Source organism: Gouania willdenowi, chromosome 17, assembly GCF_900634775.1.
Source record: "Gouania willdenowi chromosome 17, fGouWil2.1, whole genome shotgun sequence".
NCBI classification, from domain to species: domain Eukaryota; kingdom Metazoa; phylum Chordata; class Actinopteri; order Blenniiformes; family Gobiesocidae; genus Gouania; species Gouania willdenowi.
The window spans coordinates 5387853-5408317 of NC_041060.1; the positions used below are offsets into that span (position 1 = coordinate 5387853).

The 20465-nt window shown below is 39.6% G+C and overlaps 1 protein-coding gene across 5 annotated transcripts in view; it reads left to right on the forward strand.

Moving 5' to 3' along the window:
• The window catches only part of greb1l (GREB1 like retinoic acid receptor coactivator), a 42731-nt gene that overhangs the window by 6339 nt on the left and 15927 nt on the right, over window positions 1–20465 (forward strand). Inside the window, exons 1-11 of one of the 5 annotated variants that reach the window (XM_028473333.1) lie at window positions 4843–4911; window positions 10307–10442; window positions 13915–13985; window positions 14601–14899; window positions 15116–15292; window positions 15377–15553; window positions 16732–16851; window positions 17866–17988; window positions 18620–18757; window positions 18841–18945; window positions 20023–20157. In XM_028473333.1, coding sequence (XP_028329134.1) covers window positions 14605–14899; window positions 15116–15292; window positions 15377–15553; window positions 16732–16851; window positions 17866–17988; window positions 18620–18757; window positions 18841–18945; window positions 20023–20157 — 1270 coding nt within the window. In that variant the 5' untranslated portion in view covers window positions 4843–4911; window positions 10307–10442; window positions 13915–13985; window positions 14601–14604. Of the gene's footprint in view, window positions 1–4842; window positions 4912–10077; window positions 10217–10306; window positions 10443–13914; window positions 13986–14600; window positions 14900–15115; window positions 15293–15376; window positions 15554–16731; window positions 16852–17865; window positions 17989–18619; window positions 18758–18840; window positions 18946–20022; window positions 20158–20465 lie in introns of those variants that run through there. The other 4 variants (XM_028473334.1, XM_028473336.1, XM_028473337.1 and 1 more) reach the window with 4 other exon arrangements.

Here is a 20465-nt window from a genome sequence, read left to right on the forward strand (position 1 = left end):
GAATCAAAGAACACAGAGTGCCTATAATGTTCCCCACACAGACTTTGTGTGGTTTTTTCCCCTGGGCCCCTGGGCCAATCAGCATCCTGTGTGTGTGATGAGTGAACAGCGTGGTCTAACTAGCGATGTCCCGATACAACTTTTTCACTTCCGATATGATACCGATATTGCAGCCTTGTGTACCGGTCGATACAGATATCGATCTGATACAATATCAGCATGAATCATACATACTTTATTACTTCTTTTATAATGTGCAATGTTAGAAAAGGCTTGATCAAGTGATGTTAGTCAAACAATAGTCAGCAACAGTAGGTTAATTTGTTGGACTGTGAACCACAGTCACCTATAGATAAAAGTGCTGGAGCGGAAATTTTTTAATCGGAAAACTTATATTGGTGATTTTAGATGCAGTCCGATAAAATCTGATATTTGTTTTCTGGCTGATATCGGACTGATATCAAAATCAGATCGGGACACCTCTAGATCTAACACACATGGTCACTAAACTGTGAGCAATCGATTGACGACTCAGCTAAGAGTACACAATGAAAAGTCCATGTGAAGGAGGAGGAGGTTGATGGTGAGCGGAAAACGCAAGTCGCACTTTGATTTGATTTATTTATTTATTTTTCTCAAACATAACAAGGTTTACATTTAAACCTTGTGATATTTGAGATCATATCAGCGATTAGAGGTCTCCTAACACCTTTCCTAAACCCTGTGACCTCATCCACGGGGTTAAGGAAAAGTGGATATCAGGAGATAGGAGGGACTATTAGGACACAGCCTGGGACAAACAGATTTCCATCTTGCTCTTCAAGCCATCAAAGCCTCATGTAACGGGTACGGCGCCACCTGTGGAGGCGGAGTCAGCCACAAGGCTGAAAACATCCTTAAAGTTCCTTTAAAACTATTTTTTGTTTTGATGCTAAATATAACAACACACCCTAACAGTGTCCACAAAATATTTGACATTATTTATTTATTTGTTTTACGTAAATGTTAAATTTTGAATTGTAATGGAACTTTTTGATCGTTGTCATTCTTTTCAGAGAAGGATATGTAATCTAACACAGGGGTTCTCAACCTTGGGGTCAGGACCCTATTTGGGGTCGTGAGACACTATGAAGGGATCCCCAGATGCCTTTAAGAAAATAGAATATTTTTTGAACAAATTGAGCCCATTTTGTCTAATTTTAATGTTTTTTCTGCAACTACACCAATATTTTAACCTATTTTCATCACTTTTTCTTGCCATATTTTTTGCTCCTTTTAATGCATTGTTGCTAAATTACTCCCATTTCTGACACTTCTCAGTCCAAATTTCAATGCCTTTTCTGCACATTTTTTCCACTTTCAAGACATTTTCAGCTTTTATAAACCCTTTCTACCACTTTTCCACTCAATGTCACATATGTTGACTCATTATTGCCACTTTTAACCTCTTTTCATCGTGATCATTTTTTGCCAATCAACCACATTAACTATTTGGTTAGTTAAAGTAATTGTTCCAATATTGACACTTTGAACCCTTTTCATCTTTTTTTCTTTCCATTTTGCCCACTCTAATTTGCAATTTTTAACCAATTTCTGTGTTTTTTTAATCCCATTTCACCACCTTTTTAACCATTTTAGGTCAGTTTGAACCCATTTTATTTCTGATTAAATCAAGGATTTTCATCTTTAAGATGACAATATACTATGGCCCAAATAATAATAAACATCCTGGATAGCAGTGGATATTATTCAGATGAAAAAATGTGGTCATCACAGATTAATAGAATAACACATTTTGTGGCATGACAAAATGTCATCTGCACATGCTCACATTCACTCACATCCAAGCATGAAAAGTCAGAAGATACTTTTAGTATGTGTGTTTGTGTTACTCTGTCTCCATGGTTACCACTGGATGACACAAACATTTGATTATGTGAAGACTTTTATTTTTTAGAACCTGTTTGGTTATGGCTGATTCTAAGGTGTGTGTGTGCATAATAGAGCTGAAACATCTGCCACATCTGGATAGAGTCGCTCTGTCGATGCTTTTTACTGTCACTGCTTTCATCAATGAGTCTGTGTGTGGGTCCAACGCCTGAACAAAGGCCCAGTGCTGCCTTTGTCCCCCCCCACACACACAACACACACACAAAGAGCTGCAGATGTTGTCACTGATGGGATTTCCGAGTCAATCGCCTGCTGAGAAAGAGGAGGACCTGCTGTCACTCACTCACACACACACACACACACACTATCCCTTTGTGTGTGTGTGTGCGTGTCCCCTCCCTCTCTGAGCTGTCAGCAGTTTAATTTCTTAATTTAGTAAAACTACTGATGATATAAGATGATTTAAAACAGTGGTTCTAGTACCCACGTTCTCTTATTTCTGAATCTAGGTCCCACCTTTTGTCCCGATATATTTTGCTCAGAATACTATAAGAAAACAACTATAGCGCAGAATTAGTGTTAACAGTCATTTTAAAGAATAGAACGTTGTAAATAAGTGAATGAAACAGTATTTAGTTCCTCCTGAATAGATTTATTTGATCATTTCCTCTCATCTCCTTCCTGATGTGTGACCAACACTGACCTTAGTGTTTTCAGTTCATGTTCTAATCAACATCATTTTTATGATTCATTTTGTGATGCGTCATTTTTAACCAAAAATTGAAGAAAAAAAATCTGACATTTTCACCAATTGTTTTGTAATAATTCAATTGTTCAAACAAAAACATTTTGTTTTTCTAAAATAGCTGTTGAAAACACACATATATATATATATATAATCTTTTTTTTTTAAACATAAATCTATATAGTTTCCTGTGCAACATACATTTCACAGCATGCCTGTCAAAAGAAAAGTTTCTTTCAAAATAAAATACAAGTCCAACATGAGAGACATTAAGCATTTATTTATTTTTGACCAGCTGTTCGCGACCCACCCAGTACAGGTCCGCGATCCACTTTTGGGTCCCGACCCACCAGTTGAGAACAACTGGTGTAAAGGGATATAAAACAATTTTTCTTCATTTTTATTTTGGACCCCAACTTTGGGTTATTTCACCATATATTGAAAATCCTTTACATGAGGTCATTGTAGTTTGGCTCTGTGTCTAATAAACATTTATTGTTTATTAGTTTATCACTAGTAACATAAAAAAATACAGGCCCTGAAACAAGGGTCACACAACAAGAACAGTAGAACAGTATCTCTGACAGTAATATTAATAAAATACCAGAAACGGTAATAGTAACAATAGGGGAAAAAAAATATAATAATAATGTATATACATTCACACAAACACATACTGTATGTATATACATACACAAAAAAGTTTTATATATATATATATATATATATACAGATATATATAAATTCACCCAAATTAATCAGAATCAGAAATGTTTTTTTTATTCCCCAAGTACAGTTTAAAAACTGCACAAGGAATTTAACAGTTGGTGCAAAGAACAGAAAATGAGCAAAAAACGAATCAGAAACAACAATAATAATAATGATAAATATAAAGGATATGGGTTAAATAAAGGATCAATTTATACATATTTATATTTATATATATATATACTGTAAGTCTTAAATACAGGTGAGTAACTGTGATGTCTCGTACATACCAAGAACTTGGTAAAGGGACACCAGTGACATTTGGAATGAAAACATGAAAATGAAATCATCGTTACATAGAAATAACCATAACAGTTTGTTATAAAATAATTCCTAAAATGAATTTTGATTATTTAGAATAGGTTTCATTTCAATAATTGTCAGTGAGTTTGTCCTGCAGAGAGGATGATCTCCTCAACTATAAGAACTAAAGTGACCGCTGTGTGACTCTGGCTCTGACAGCTTTACAGTGTGAAATAAGACTCATTGTTCCCGTGAATACGTCCATAAAGGATGAGGTTATAAAATGTAGATCAGCTTCTCACTCGGTCATGAACTGCTGTAAACTCTCACCTTTCCCTCACTTTCCCAACGTGAGCTCGTTCCAAACCTTTCCCACACACTCTACACACAGTGAGACGGTCAGAGTAGAGCAGTCACTCCTCATGTCTGATCCATGGACACAGTAGCCATGGTTACATGATGTTTTTTTAAATTATTGTTCTGAATTTATGTCACAAAAGCGCTATGGAAACACTTTTTACACAATTTCATATAGGAGTGTGACGATATCTCGATACGGCGATGTATTTTTTCTCTTAATCTTTTTTTTCTTGTTATGTCATAGATTATTGTAGATTGATTTCTGACCAATATATCAATAATCGCAGTATCGTCATAACATGAGATAATCATTATCGTGAGCTTTGTATCGTGTATCGTATCGCGAAGTACCCAGAGGTTCTCACCCCTAATTACACATCACAGGACGTGACGTACCTGGTCACATGACCACTTCTCTCTGAGAAAACATGGTGCGGTACATGTGAACAAAAGAGGAGACCCAGACATTTCTTAACATTAGACTTAATCATTATTACTGTCACATTAGACTAAAACAACAACAAAGGAATGCAGAGTGTTCTAAGGAGGTTTGGAGCGTCCGTCTTCCTGCAGAGTCTCACGGGATGAGATTTCACCAGAGTTACCAGGCTCTACAACAACCTTTAATGGAAAACACCTTCAAACACACATTAGACTTTGTGGAAACTTTAGAAATATCACTTTTTTTGGGAAAATCTGTAATGGAAACACAACTTCTGTTATGTACTTTTGTTCTTGCTCTCTGCTCTTATACTGTATATAATGTGTCGCCGCAAACATGAATTCTCTGTTGTATTCTAGATCTCTGGTGGATCCTTCAGTAGATCTTCAGTTGATCTCCTTCACAGCTGAAGGTTAAATTCTCTGCCCTTAAACTCGTCCTCTGACCACAGTGTGTGGGCAAGGTCAGCACAAAGACCTCTGTGTGTGTGTGTGTGTGTGTGTGTGTGTGTGTGTGTACATGTGCCCCTCACCCTAATGAATGAGCTTCTCTCACGTGCACGCCCCTCACCCTAATGAATGAGCTGCTTTCACGTGCACGCCCCTTTAGCAGTGCACAGTAAAGCCTTAATGATGATGGCTTCTTCATCTGCCCCAAATGCTCCTTTTGTCCTTACACACACTTTACAGCTTTGCTCCTAATACCCCTCAAGGAACCCCTCACACACACACACACACACACACACACACACACACACACACACCCACCTTTGCCCCTGGGCTGTTATCTGTGCCTGTTGCTGCTGACTTCAGCAATGGCATTCAGTTGGAATGTTGTCTTTGTGTGTGTGTGTGTGCGTGTGTGTGTGTGTGTGTGTGTGTGTGTGGATCATCTGCTCCCCTCACTCACATTTGCACTTCAGGGCTCATGGGGGGGTGAGGGGTGCTCTTTTATAAGGAAATGACAGGCGTGACTGCCTCCGTCAGTGTCACATTAGACACATGACGATGACGATGATGATGATGACAGGAAACAGGGACGTTCACAGGGTCAGACTCAGGCCCTGTTTACACGAGAACGTCTTCTAGTGAAAACGCATAAGTATTGTTGCGTTTTGGGCTTTTGGCGGTGCCTTCACACAGCAACGGCGTTTTGGTGCTTGACAACTGAACTTTTTTAAAAACGGGCCCCAGAGTGGAAGTTTTTGAAAGCGCTACCCCCTCCGTGTCCAATGATACTTTCTGTATCACAGCCATGCACACTGAGGCTGCACCGACTCAGATGTTAGCTTTAGCTTTAATCAGTTAAACTCGGCCCATAACCATCAGAATACGATCTGAACCACAATAAAGCCGATCTCTCTTAAATCCTGAACTCATTGCTGCAGACACACTATTCCCGTTCGTGCACGTGTAGGCGAGTTTTTTTCATAACTATTTAATAGCCACTTGTTCTCCATTAAACTGTAAACATGTCAAACAGCATAATGTGATGCTAAAGACGCTACGTACTGGTTTAGTGCTGTAACACACACAGCAACACGAGTCAAAAACTAGTCATTTATGCATTTTATAATAACATTTATTTATGTTCCAGGGGAAAACCTCCATTCACCTCCACAGCAAGCATTTGTGCATCATTTTGCGCGTGCTGGACTAGTGGTTAAGGAAGTAGGCTTGTAAGCAGAGGGTCACCAGTTTGACTCTCACCCCTGTCATCACTGTGGGATGTTGAGCAAGTCCCTTAACCCCTAACTGCTCCCCGGGCTCCACACCGTGGCTGCCCACTGCTCCTCAGGTTCTCACCAGGATTGTTTAACAGCTCAGGGCCACATTTTGTGAAGTAAAGCTAAAGTTTTTTGGTCCTAGTTCCAGCCTTACTTTAAAGCCCAACGTTCTTTGTTGAACTGGTGAATGTGATGATGAATGTAGTTATAGTTATGCATGCTTGGTAATAAATACTCACACACACTGTAGAGACAACAAATAACATTTGATTCAAAGATGCGCTCGGCCCTCATGATTGTCAGCCATTGAGCGTCATGTGAGTCACGTTTAACACGGAGATAATTAGCATGAGGAGAAGTCGCCCGCGTGTCAGGACAAAACCAGGGCGTATAAACGGAGACGCATGAACGAGTGTTGATTACCTTGTTCTAAATTCTCTGAGCTGTTCTTTGTGAAGAGCAAAGACTTTATATATATATATTTAAATTAGGTATTATGTGGACCCTGCAGTATCATTGGTACTGTTATGGACACGCCCCTTTTGTGTCCAAGTGTGCAACAATTATGACAATGATACAGATTAAAAAAAGGAGAAAACAGAAAAGCCGTAGGGGCCGACATCACAGCCTAAATGAAATAAATGAACAACCACATAAATACAAACCAATAGTTTGTCAGTTTAATATTTCAGTTTAGTCTTTTTGATGTTCTTCCTTTCCGTTTCTCTTTATGTATTTTTGCTGTAATGCATGTGCTGCGTTCAATGTCCATCAGAACTTCCACGCTGACTGTGATCATGTGTGGAGCATCTGCTGAGTCAGCAGAGACCCTCTCCTCCCCCAAAGCCCCCAGAGTTCATTAGATCTCCTCAAACCCCCCCGTCTGTCCTCGGGTGGTGGGGAGGTTGTTTCCTCTTTGTGCTCCTAGTGCTGAAGGATGAGCTCAGCCTTTGTTTCTCTGCACATTCACTCATTATAGGAGCTTTAAAAGGCTTTTTAGGAGGCGTCAGAGCCACCGTCCATCACTCACTCACTCACTCTTCCTCAGGATGAACTTGTGACGATCATTGATGGAAGGTTTCCTCAGAGAAACACACACAAACTACACAAAAACACTACAACTTTGCTCTTTTTTTTAAAAAAAATGCACAAAAACTACACAACACGCAACCCTGACCTTTTAAAACAAACATCACAACCCTGCTCCTCTAAAAAAACACACACAAACTACACAAAACACCACAACCCTGCTCCTCTAAAAAAACACACACAAACTACACAAAACACCACAACCCTGCTCCTCTAAAAAAACACACACAAACTACACAAAACACCACAACCCTGCTCCTCTAAAAAAACACACACAAACTACACAAAACACCACAACCCTGCTCCTCTAAAAAAACACACACAAACTATACAAAACACCACAACCCTGCTCCTCTAAAAAAACACACACAAACTACACAAAACACCACAACCCTGCTCCTCTAAAAAAACACACACAAACTACACAAAACACCACAACTCTGCTCCATTTAAAAGAAACACACAAAAAGTACACAAAACACCACAACTCTGCTCCATTTAAAAGAAACACACAAAAAGTACACAACTGCTCCTTTAAAGAACAAAAAAAATACTACAAAGAAACACAACCCTGACCTTTAGCAAATATACACAAAACACCACAATTCTGCTTCTTAAAAAAATGCACAAAAACTATACAACACACAACCCTGACCTTTAAAAAAACATCACAACCCTGCTTTTCTAAAAAAAAAAAAACACACACAAAAACTACAAAAAAACACAACTCTGCCCCTTTAAAAAAAAAAAGTACAAAATCTACACAAAACACCACATTTCTGCTTGTTAAAAAAAAAAAAACACACACAAAAACCTCAACTCTGCTCCTTTAAAAACAATGCACAAAAACATCACACGACACAATCTTTTCTCTATACGTCTGTGCCAGAGGACAGGAACAGATCTATGTTTCTACGTCTGTGTGTTTGTGACTCTTCTGCAATCAGTGTTAGACAAATGTTGATGGAGGCTAATGAAGGCTCTGATTGGCTCTGCTGGAGGTTTACAGCTGTGTGTGTGTGTGTGTGTGTGTGTGTGTGTGTGTGTGTGTGTGTGTGTGTGTGTGGTGTGTGTGTGTGTGTGTGTGTGTGTGTGTGTGTGTGTGTGTGTGTGTGTGTGTGTGTGTGTGTGTGTGTGTGTGTGTGTGTGTGTGTGTGTGTGTGTGTGTGTGTGTGTGTGTGTGTGTGTGTGTGTGTGTGTGTGTGTGTGTGTGTGTGTGTGTGTGCGCGCACGCGCGCGCGTGCGTGCGTGTGTGTGTTGTGGCCGTTGGAGCTAAAGTGTGAAGAGCTGCACACACACACTGTGTTAATGAACTGATCTATGGTGTGGATGGAGACTAAAAAGCTCTGATTTAGAGTTATTTCATGTCGTTTTAACTAATGTCCCACACACTTTGTGGTATAAAAAAATACAGATTTCTTTCAAATTTTTTCTTAATTGTTCAATAGTCAAAATGTAAATGTATAGTTTGAGTGGATAAATACTTTTAGAGATTTGGGCAATTTAGTGGGGGGGTTATGCCTTGATTTCCAGAAACTGAAATGGTTTCTGATGCAGGAATTTGTTTATAAAATAAATAAATGTAATTTTTTCAAAAATAAATGTTTTTCTGATGCAAAAGTTTTTAAATTGTTTATGTTACCAGTGAAAAACTAAACAGTAAATTATTATACACAGAGCCATGCTACAATGGCCTCATGTAAAGGATTTTAAGGATGACGAGTGGTGAAAAATGTGAAGAAAAATGTTTTATATCCAAATAAAAAGTAACCTTTAAACTATGAATTAAAACATATCAGATTTTTCTTACATTCCCACATGTAGTTATGGGCCATTGAATATAGTAAAAAAAAAAGGTACTTTATTCATATTTACAGAGCGTGTCACCCAAGAACCAATGCATATATGTGACTAATCATTAGTGATGTGAACAGTCTATGTTCATAGCTCAAAGCTGATGAAATTACATGAAGCTGAGACATATGCTAAGTTGTTTACTGAAGGTCCAAATATGTTCCAGACCCAAACACACACTCACTTTTTTGAGGAGCTGGTATGTCCATCAGATAGGATGTATAGCAGATATTTTTCTATATTCTGAGAGAGTAGGTGGAGCTGTATTACTGTACCACATTTATCTATCCTATGTCATGTAGTTCCTGAGATATTTGAAGTTAAAAATGCAAGAAAAATAAGGACACACCCCCCTCACTAAATTCTCCATATCTCAAAAAGTTTTCATCAGATCAAACTAGACATTTAGTGTGAATATTGAATAATTACAGAACAATTGCTAAACATTTCAGGATTTTTTTAGACTGTAGTGCGTGGGATGTCCTTAAAATGTGTTAAAATGACTCTTTAGTCATTGAATGGATGATTCTGAGGCCACTGGTTCCTCTGGTTCCTCTGGTTCTCCCTCTGCAGGACCTTTATGCTCTGATGGATCTGTGTTGATGTTCCTTCTCTGGTTCTTCCTCTGGTTCTGCTGGTGACTCATTAACGGCCCCCCCCTCCCTCATTAATGTTCCCTCTCCCTCATTAATGACCCTTTAATCCCTAACATCTGCTGAGGATCTGATTTGTGGTGCAGGCGTTTATTTATTTGCAGCCTGTGGTATTTACAGCAGGGCTAGAGGTGCTAAAGGTGGGGGTCAGCTCAGGGTAAGGGGCTGGACATTCTTCTTCTTCTACTCATTTTGTCTCAATCTGAATTACTACAGGCCCCCCCCCCATAAAAAAGATGGGTGTGGTCACAGAGGAGTGATGTGTGTGATGGAGAAAGTCTGAGTGGAGCACGCTGAGCAGAGAAGGTCACGCGTGGCTCTTTTAGCCCCACCCCCCGCCCCCACAGGCCTCAGGGAGCATCTGTCACCCCGGGGGGTCACAGGGCAGATGAATGAGCCCCTCCTAACAAATGGCAACAGGGGGAGGGGCCAGTGTTTGTTTGCATGTGAGTGAGAGAGAGAGAGAGAGAGGCTGCTCTGAGAGTCTCTTAGTCTGTGTCTCAGTGTGTGTGTGTGTGTGTGTGTGTGTGCTCCAGCAGGAGCAGAATCTAAAGATCTGGATCTATTGGATTTGTATCTATTCCTCATCTTTATCATCATCAACCACCTCACCATGGACTTCATCTGAAGCGGCATCTGCTCTGCTGTGGATCTGAAGGAGACGCATGGAAGGTAGACCTCAGTGTGTGCGTGTGTGCGTGTGCGACCTTGGTCCGTGTCGTTCACCCTCAGCTCTGCACAAACAGCTCCAATCAATGCTTCACAGGCTGCAGATGATGTGATTATCAGAGAGAGGCAGGACACACACACCACACAACTACTACACACTGCTACACAACTACACATAGAACACACACATACCGGTTGCCTGTTTTCTGTTTGTCCAAATGCTAGTGAGATCCATGGAGAGGTGTGTGTGTGTGTGTGTGTGTGTGTGTGTGTGTGTGTGTGTGTGTGTGTGTGTGTGTGTGTGTGTGTGTGTGTGTGTGTGTGTGTGTGTGTGTGTGTGTGTGTGTGTGTGTGTGTGTGTGTGTGTGTGTGTGTGTGTGTGTGTGTGTGTGTGTGTGCGCGTGTCTGTGTGTGTGTTTGTTTTTTTTCACTGAACAGGAATGTGATGAATGTGATCAGGTTAAGGTGAGGTAACTTAGGCTCCGCCCCTTCCCCCCTGTTACAAAGTCATGTTCTAAAGTCGTTGCACACACACACACATTGTAACACAACATTTCCTCCTGAAGCTGTTGTGTATCTCTAGAACACAGAATGCGTCACTACCGTTTAAATATGTGCTTAATTTTGTGTTTGTTTAAATTTTTGCGTTTGTCACTTTTTGTTTAAATGTATGCGTTTTTGACTTTGTGTTTATATTTGTGCGTTTGTTGTCAGACTAAAAGTTGGATGTATTTCAATAGAAACACAAAGTCAGTGTGTGGAAGAATAAATGAGATCTGTTGGACTTTATTGATCTTATGAAAGAAAGAAAATAAATGAACATACACTAGTTTACCTGTAAACACACATGTTGCACACCGATGTTACACACGTGTGTCACTACAACTTTTAAACTTCATGGTTTTAGATCAAATCTCATGAAAACCAGCCATGATTCATGTCCTTAAATCGCATAAAAGACATGGAGCAGTGATCCACTGGATCCTCTGGGTGAGAAAAATCATCTATCACAGACTCACAAGAGCTTGTGTTAAGAAAGAGTTGGAGTCAAAGAGTTAGTTAGGTTTGAGTTAGCGTTAGAGCTAAAAAGTTTGAGTTAATAAGTCAGAGTTAAAGAAGAGTTAGAGTTTTGAGTTAAAGAGGTGTCAAAGATTAAAATAATTAAAGAATTAGTAGTTAGGGTTGGAGTAAAAAAAAGATTTAGATTTACAGAAACGATTTGGGATAGAGTTAAAGTTATTAAGAGTTAGTAAATGTGGTAGAGTTAAAAACGTAGTTAAAGAGTTAAAGTTTTAGAGATAAAGAGTTAGAGTTAAAGACAGTGTTAAAGAGTTAAAGTTGTAGAGTTAAAGACATAGTGTTCGAGTTTAAGTTCTAGAGTTCAAGAGTTAGAGTTAAAGACTGTTAAAGACTGTTAAAGACTTAAAGTTTTAGAGTTAAAGTTCAAGAGTTAGTTAAAAACAGAGTTAAAGTTGTTGAGTTAAACAGCACCCTGGTGTGTCACCCATGGGTGAAGGTGATCTAACACTTTATCTGTTAATCATTTATTTAAGAGTCGATCAGAGAAGGTTAAACCAGGACACGCAAGGCAAATTTATTTGTGTAGCGCATTTCATACACACACACACATACGCACGCACACACACACACACACACACGCATACACACGCACTGACAAACACACACACAAACTGAAAGAGTGAGTGTAACATTTCCCAGTGTCAGGCTGTTGTTTGTTCTGATGATGATGATGATGATGACTGAGTGACTCTTCATCACTTCGTCTCTGCGTGCATGCGTGCGTGTGTGTAGGTGTAGGTCGGGTCCACAGTCACATTATCATTGTGTAAAAATGCTCTAAAAGCATCAAAATGTGTTTAAAATAGAATAAAACAAAGACATGACACTGCCCTCTAGTGATCAAATAAAACATTAAAATCAGAAATAAGGGTTGATTTATATTTGATGTATTTTATTACATACAGGACATTGACATTATATTTTATATAATTAATATAATGTACTAAAAACAGCTTGTTTTTGTTGATCTATTCTTTATTTATGATGTGTGATGTTCTTTTGCCCAGTGATCAAATTTAAAACCTGTGACTACATCAAGCGAGGATATCCCTTTCCATCATGTAGAATACAATAGAATAGAATTTATATATAAACTATAAATAATGGAAATGAAGTAAGAGAATATGAAAGAAGAAGTTAGTGCAAAGTAAAGCCATGTGATGAGGAGGAGACGTAGCCTTGTTTTTCACTATTGGACACATTTCTGAAAGCTTAAAGTGAAAGTCGATAGTAGATTGTGTCCTCTACAGCCTCATCACAAACATGTCTCTCATTCACTCTTCATTTGAAACATTTGAGAAGAATTAGTGTAGTAAATATTGTGAGAATGACCTGTTTTATCTTCATAAGGAGTGAATATAGTCTGATTCCTTTAACCAATCGCACCATGTGACCCTGCGGTCCAAAGCAGCGCTATGCTACCAACCCAGGGATAACCTCCAAGCTAACGTTGTGTGTGCACTACACACTCACTGATATTGATTAATAAAGGTTATTAGTAGGAATGTAACGATTCACTCAACTCCTGATACGATTCAATTCACGATACTGGGTTCACGATAGAATTCTCTCACGATTTATTTTACAAAATGGGACTGTAGACTGAAAAATATTCCTTTATTTTTTTGGGGTTCAAAACTATCAAAAAACTGTACTGTTTTCCTTTTATTTTTAATTGTCAAAAGAATCCCTTGATAAACTATTAAAAACAATGCAATTTACCTAAAAATAAATCTTGAATGAAATAAATAAAGGAATAATACAAATGAAGAAGAATCCTATTAATTTAAATTCTGGTTCTATAGTAAACAATGCAAAACTGCGTAATAGTTCTTTTTCTTTTTGAAAGTGCAACTGAAAATGTATTTTGTGCCTAAACAATTGGACTTAAAAAAAAAACAGTCATTGCACTGTATTTACATCCGATATTTATTTGGACCAGCAGAGGGCGCTGGTAACACAGTGGTCGGTTGGCATGCAGATATCTTGCAGTGAAGAAGAGATGCTATGCTAGCAGTCAGAGCTAATAGAAAAACGTGACTTTTACAGATATTCACTTAATATTACAAATATTCTTTCGGTGCTAAAGGGGTAAGGAATAATTTATGAATTTGTTTAAGAGTAGAAGGCGGCCAGAAAGAAAGTAGTAGCAGATTCCGCCCGCTGCCAACACTTCTGGATAGCGTCCTCTGCTGTTTAAAAAAAGTACTGCGATTTAATTTTCACAGTATCGATGTGAACAGTGATACCTATGAATCGATTTTTAACTGCCTTACGATTAATCGTGATCCTATAAACTAGTGATCCTAACTCAGCTCTGGTAGACAACAGAAACTGCCAGAGGCTCCGCCCACATGTAGCTAATGTTGATCAGAGCTGTCCTGTCCTCTTTCAGGTCCTCAGACCGCTGACAGCATGTAGCAGAGCTGAACGTCCACGCCCAGACCAACACACACACCACGTGACGTGAGTCTGTCCCTGAGATACTGACCCTGACCATGTCTGATAGGTTATTATATAATATAGTATAACTATTAATAATGTGATATATATGTAATATAACTATTAATAATATATTGATATATTTATATATGTAATATAACTATTAAGCCGATCAAATTACAGGGAGATGAGGCATATGCTAAGTTGTTTACTGAAGGCCTTTTTTGAGTTATTATGGAGCAATTGGTAAAAATTTCTGAATTTTTTTAGACCAAAGTGCGTGGGCCATTTGTGCAATGACATGGAATGACCTTATTTGAAAAAGAAAAAGAAAACACGCCATTTAATTAATTAAATTACATTAAATTAATTAATTAAAAAAATAACGTTTAAAATGAATATAAAACATTTAACAAGGAATAGTAGACAATTTTAAAAGAAAATGTCATTTATAAAAGAATAAAACTTTATTTACATTAAAAAACAAAATACAACTCATAGAAAACATGCAGTAAAGGATGCAATAATAAATATACACACAAAAACACACACAACTACCACAACGCTCTGTCTCATACACACACACACAGACAAACAAGCGTGGCCCTGAAGCCCTTCCCTGTGCTCTACCTCCTTTAGGACCATGGGGAACTCTTACGCGGGGCAGCTGAAGTCGGCTCGGTTTGAGGAGGCGCTTCATAACTCCATCGAGGCGTCGCTGCGCTCCACCAGTGGAGACCCTCAGCCCATCTTCACCCAGCTCTACCTGGAGCCCGATGCTAAGGAGGCGGAGCCAGAGCAGGAGTCGGAGCTGATCAATGGACACTCGACCAATGATCTGGAGGAGCTGGAGGAGGACGAGGACTCAGAGGGAGGAAGTCCTCCTCCTGTACCCTACCTGCAGACAGCCGCACCTGATGGGTGCTGCACCCTGGACGGTGAGGCCACGCCCCTCATTGTTTATTAGACCACGCCCCTCATTGTTTATTTATCGCCTTTTATACCATACATACTGACTAAATTCTTCTTCTTCTTCTTCTTCTTCTTCTTCTTTTTCTTCTTCGTCTTCGTCTTCTTTTTCTTTTTCGTCTTCTTCTTTTTCTTTTTCTTCTTCTTTTTCTTCTCACTTTCTTCTTCCTCCTCCTCTTCTTCAGGGTTCTGTCAGGCTGGTAAGGACCTGCGTCTGGTTTCCATGGCAACCGAGTCCATAGACATCCCAGCAGGCTTTGAGCTGGTGGGGGCTAAGTCTCCTGGTGTCCCTGAACACATCCTGGTGTGTGCTGTGGACCGCCGCTTCCTGCCCGACAACCACGGAAAGAACGCACTGCTGGGTATAAACCTGTCTCCAATCTGAGGTTTTAACTTTAAACTAGTCGATGCTCAATGTCCCCCCGTCTCCCTTCGCTCTGCCTCAGGTTTCTCAGGGAACTGCGTGGGCTGTGGCGAGAAGGGTTTCCGTTACTTCACTGAGTTCTCCAACCACATCAACCTGAAGCTGAGCACCCAGCCTAAAAAACAGAAACATCTGAAGTATCACCTAGTGAAGAACGCTCAGGGAACGCTGTGCAAAGGACCAATCATATGCTGGAAAGGTCCGCCCACTCTGTGTGTGTCTTGTGTGTGTGGGGCGGCGATCCGAAAAGTGGGCCGGTCCAGTTCGGTCTGCTAAGTTTTTTTTGACGAGCAGACATGGTAATGGGTGGCCAAAATGGCAAAAATTTGGCAAAAAAAGACGGAGAAGTGACTAAAATGGGTCAAAAGCAGGCAAGAGTAGCCAAGAAATTGGCAAATAAAGAGGAAACAGGTGTTAAGTAATGGCAAAGGGCAGCTTGAATGGGCAAAAAGTTAGCAAACAATAGTGAAAAAGGGCAAAAATGTAGATCAGAAAGAGGCAAAATGTTGGGGAAAATGGAAACAATTGGTATTATTTGGGCAAAAGGTACCTTATTTGGATGAAAAGTGGCAAAAAAAAAGAAAAAATAAAGATCTAGAATTTGATTCAAGTGTACAATATAAAATACAATTAAAAAAATCCATACCGGGAAGCAGGATCGAGTATTAAAATTGGCACACAAAAAATTGCGTTAAATCAGAAAATCAATTTTTTTCCCATCTTTAGCTGGTATGGACACAAAATGCCAGGGTTTTAATCCCAGTCCAACCCTGCATAGATAATCTGAGTGGATTAGTGGAGCAGCAGCAAAATCTGACTGAGGCTGAAAATAAGTATTAAACTAACCTAATTTTTAAAAAGGAAGGACTAACGCTCGCTAGCCTGACTCGTCCACTTTTTCTGGACCAGAATGTAAAGAATTGTCTTGATCAATAGCAGAGATTTAAACTTTTAAGCTGTGGATGAGTAAAATGTCATTTAAACCATCATTAAGCTTTAATTAAGTTATTCAGAATTTAATTCATCCTCGCCCCACAGAGCATTTGAAATGAGCTCCTTAAATTCCAGTTTTCTCACGTCCTAAAAGAACATCTTTGTTTTTCTTCATCTCACCTGCAATGATGATGATTTTCATTTCAGAAATGTTTATTTTCTTGCCAGTGATATTTACAGAACCAGTAATATTTGAGGGCGTAACATGTTAATGGCGCTGGGATTGGTCAGATACCAATGTTTATAAATCACCTGTTGGTCCTGTTCTACGACACAATGTGAATTCACATTTACACACGTTTACACACAAGGTTGATTAAAGAGGGCCAGTGTGTATGTGTGCTCACACTGTGTGTGTGTGTGTGTGTGTGTTTGTGTTTTCAGACGGTAAATCCCGTCAGGTTTCCTGCAGTGCGTCGTCCTCCAAACCCGGGCCATTCTCTGTGAGTGGGAAGGAGAACGGAGGAGTGGGAGGACACGGCTCATCACCATTCTCCCTTTCAGGTCAGACACACCTTTATTCATCATTTCATCCTCCATCTTTCCTTTCATTTCTATCAACGCTAGAGCAAAACAAGAAAAACTCTTTTCTACTTAGAGCATATGTGTCAAACTCATGGCCCGGGGGCCAAATCTGGCCCTTTGGAGCCTCCAAGAAAGTAAAAATGAGAAAACATGTATCATTTTATAAATGAAACTCAACAATATTTGCAGGTGCTCACAGTTTTCCCGTTGCTTATTTCACACGATTGCAGTCATTTTTAATGTAAAACTGGTGGAAAAACTCAAAATTCCTACAAAATCCTTCATTTTTTAAATGTATTTTCTTTAATTAAATAGAAATTGCTCCCAAAATGTAGGAAATTTAAAGTGAAGATCCTGTTGGGACTGATGTCTGTCACTTATCTATCGGTTTCTTACATATTTACTATTTTATGTATATGTAGAAGTGTAAACTAGGGCGCAATGATGTTTAAATTACTTGTTTTCGCACATAAAACCTGCGGCCCACTTAAGATAAACTGCTCTGTATTTGACACCCCTACCTTATAGCTTTTATCACAAGGGGCGGGGCTAGAAACATGTGATTGTATTTGATCTGAGGGTTGCATGATCAACATTCATGTCAGCATTAGAATAACGACCAATCAGAGCATTCACAGTTCACAACGAATGAATTGTGGGTTTTTATTGTCATTTATTGTGTTTAATTTTGTATTACTTTAAACTTCTTGATTTAAAGGTTTTTTTCCTCCACTTAGTGCTTTATTTTGAAAATCTACCTCTTTTTTTACCTCTCTTCCTTAGCTTACGGCTAATGTCTCTGACAAGCATGTGGCGTTACCATGAAAACGTCAGGCTGGGACACTTCAGACAATCATCCTGACGTGTGTTATTGATGAGATATGTGGGTTAGCTTAGCATGTAGCCGCCCGCGCTAGCTGAGCAGGGTCACAGAGGAAAGGGGGCGTGTCTTAGGATGAGAACTAAATACTTAGTCATGTTCTTGTGTTGCAGACTCTCCTCCCAGCAGGTCCTCTCAGTCCTCCTCCCTGTTCTTTGGGAACCAGGAGCTCAGCAGGGACTGTAGCTTCCTCAAACCTTTAGGCTCCACCCCCACCACCAAGACCCTCCCTATAGGTAAGCCCCACCCACATCCAGCAGCTCGCCACGTGCTTAGAAACAGCCTTTGTGTGTGAGGCAGATGGAGCTGTGACCACGAAGAGAGGATTAACCTCTGCTGTGTGTGTGTGTGTGCGTGTGCGTGTGCGTGTGTGTGTGTGCGCGTGCGTGTGCGTGCGTGTGTGTGTGTGTGTGTGTGGCTTTAATGACGTGGTGATATTGATCTGTAGAAGCTTTGAGCGATCAATGAGTCACTGACCACAGGAGGACTAAGCTCCACCCCTTTGAGTTAATTTGCTTTCAGTTGCTGATTCTGCACTTTTCTTTTTTCTGATAAACTTTAAACCAAAAAATGAGACATCTAACCTTTTCTAAACTCAATAATAATTCTATTCTTTACACTTTTTTAAATATATTTTTCTAATTGATATTTTAATTTCTATATAGCCTCTATTATTGTTTTGTTGTACAGTATTTCATTTCCTTCATTACACTGTTTTTATTGTGGGATCAATAAAACTACTCTACTATAATAATAATAATAATAATAATATTAATGATAAACCTGTGCTGTCTTTGGGTCTGACCCGCGGGTTGACACCCTGTGATTTAATATGTGTGTGTGTGTGTGTGTGTGTGTGTGTGTTAGTTCCCACAGCTCTAAGGGTGAATGGACCGAACCATGTGGTCTCAGTGGAGGGGTGCCCCCCCCTGCTGAGCCCCCCCCACCTCTCCCTGACCCCCCAGAGTCAGAGTTACAGGAACTCAGAGCTGGGTGACAGTCCAGGTTAGTGTGTGTGGGTGTGGGTGTGGGTGTGGGTGTGGGTGTGGGTGTGCGCGCGCGCGTCTAATCCAGTCCTTTGTGTCCAGTTTCCTCTGCCATGAACTCAGGTCCTCCTAAGAAGCGTCACCGATCGTGGATCTCTGGTTCTGCAGTTCCCGTCCCTGCCATCCGTCCCGTGGTCTGCTCTGCAGGTCCGTCCCTTACATCAGGGGTTCTCAACCTTGGGGTCTGGACCCCAAGGTTGACACTGAGAGGGGGTCCCCAGATGCCTTCAAGAAACAAAGAATGTTTTTTGAATAATTTGAGCCCATTTTTAGATATTTTTATATTTTTCTGCAAATACACCAACATTGCCACATTTTAACCAGTTTTCATCACTTTTTTGCCATATTTTGGCTCCTTTTAATGCATTGTTGCTACATTACTCCCATTTCTACCACTTCTCCATCATATTTCAATGCCTTTTCTGCACATTTTTTCCACTTTCAAGACATTTTCAGCAATTATTAACTTTTTCCACCACTTTTATACCTAATGTCACATATGTTGACCCATTTTTGTTACAATTGTAACAATATAGACACTTTGAACCCTTTTTACCATTTTTTTGTTTAATTTTGTCCACTCTATTTTGCAACTTTTAACCAATTTCTGTGGTTTTTAAAATTCCATTTCACCACCTTTTCCACCATTTTTTATGACTTTGACACTTTTTATTTCCCAAAAAACACACACAAAATGACAAAAATACACACAAAACGACTCCAAAAACTGTGACAGAAACACAATCAATCAACAAAAAAACAAACATCAAAATCACTCCAACATTGCACAAAACAGCAACAAAAACATGAGATTATTAATTTCTGATTAAAACAAGGATTTCTATCTTTAAAATGACTATATACTATGGCCCAAAAATCTCTCCCCTTTATTCTCCCTTATAAATGGACCTGTCTTCACATGACTGTTCTTCAATGTTCATGTCTGTGTTAAACCACCTTCAGCTACAGTGGGGGTCCCCGCTCTCTGGAACCTTTATTTTGGAGGCCATGGCTTGAAAAGCTTGAGAACCACTGGTTTACATAATGTGGTCATTCAGCTGGTTGTCATGATGAATCGTCTCCATGGAGACGAGCTGAGAGGATGTCTGTAGTGACCTGAGCTGATGTTACTGTTTCGGCTCTTTATTGATCAGTGATCTGTTAATTTCCTTCATTTGATCAGAGCTCTGTTTTCCTCCACGTGTCCTTGTTCTCCTCCTCCAGGCTCAGTTCTGGTGTCTCCAACTCAAACTCCAGCTCCAGGGATCGTTCAACCTCAGCCGGTCAGCGTGGGAGAAACTGTCATTGTCCCTGAGAACCTGCTGAGCTCAGCAGGAGTCCGACCAGTCATCCTCATAGGTAACTGCTCTCACTCTGCTTCATTTCACTTCTTTAGCTTCGTCTAAGCACTGAGGACTCGTTAAAGTCCAGACAAGAGTCAGAATCATCACCTGACTGTGTGAACAGATCCAGGCCCTGGTTTTTCAGAGGTTTAATCTGGATAAAATTGATTTGCATTTGTTAATCCTTTTTTATTCTACCCATGTCCACGTAGTCCATTTTACTTTTGAGACAGTTTTTTTAAGCAACATCAGATTGGATCAATCTGATCCAGATAGAAACTTTTCAGGATCAATAAATCTTGATAACCTGTGCTCATCTTTGTT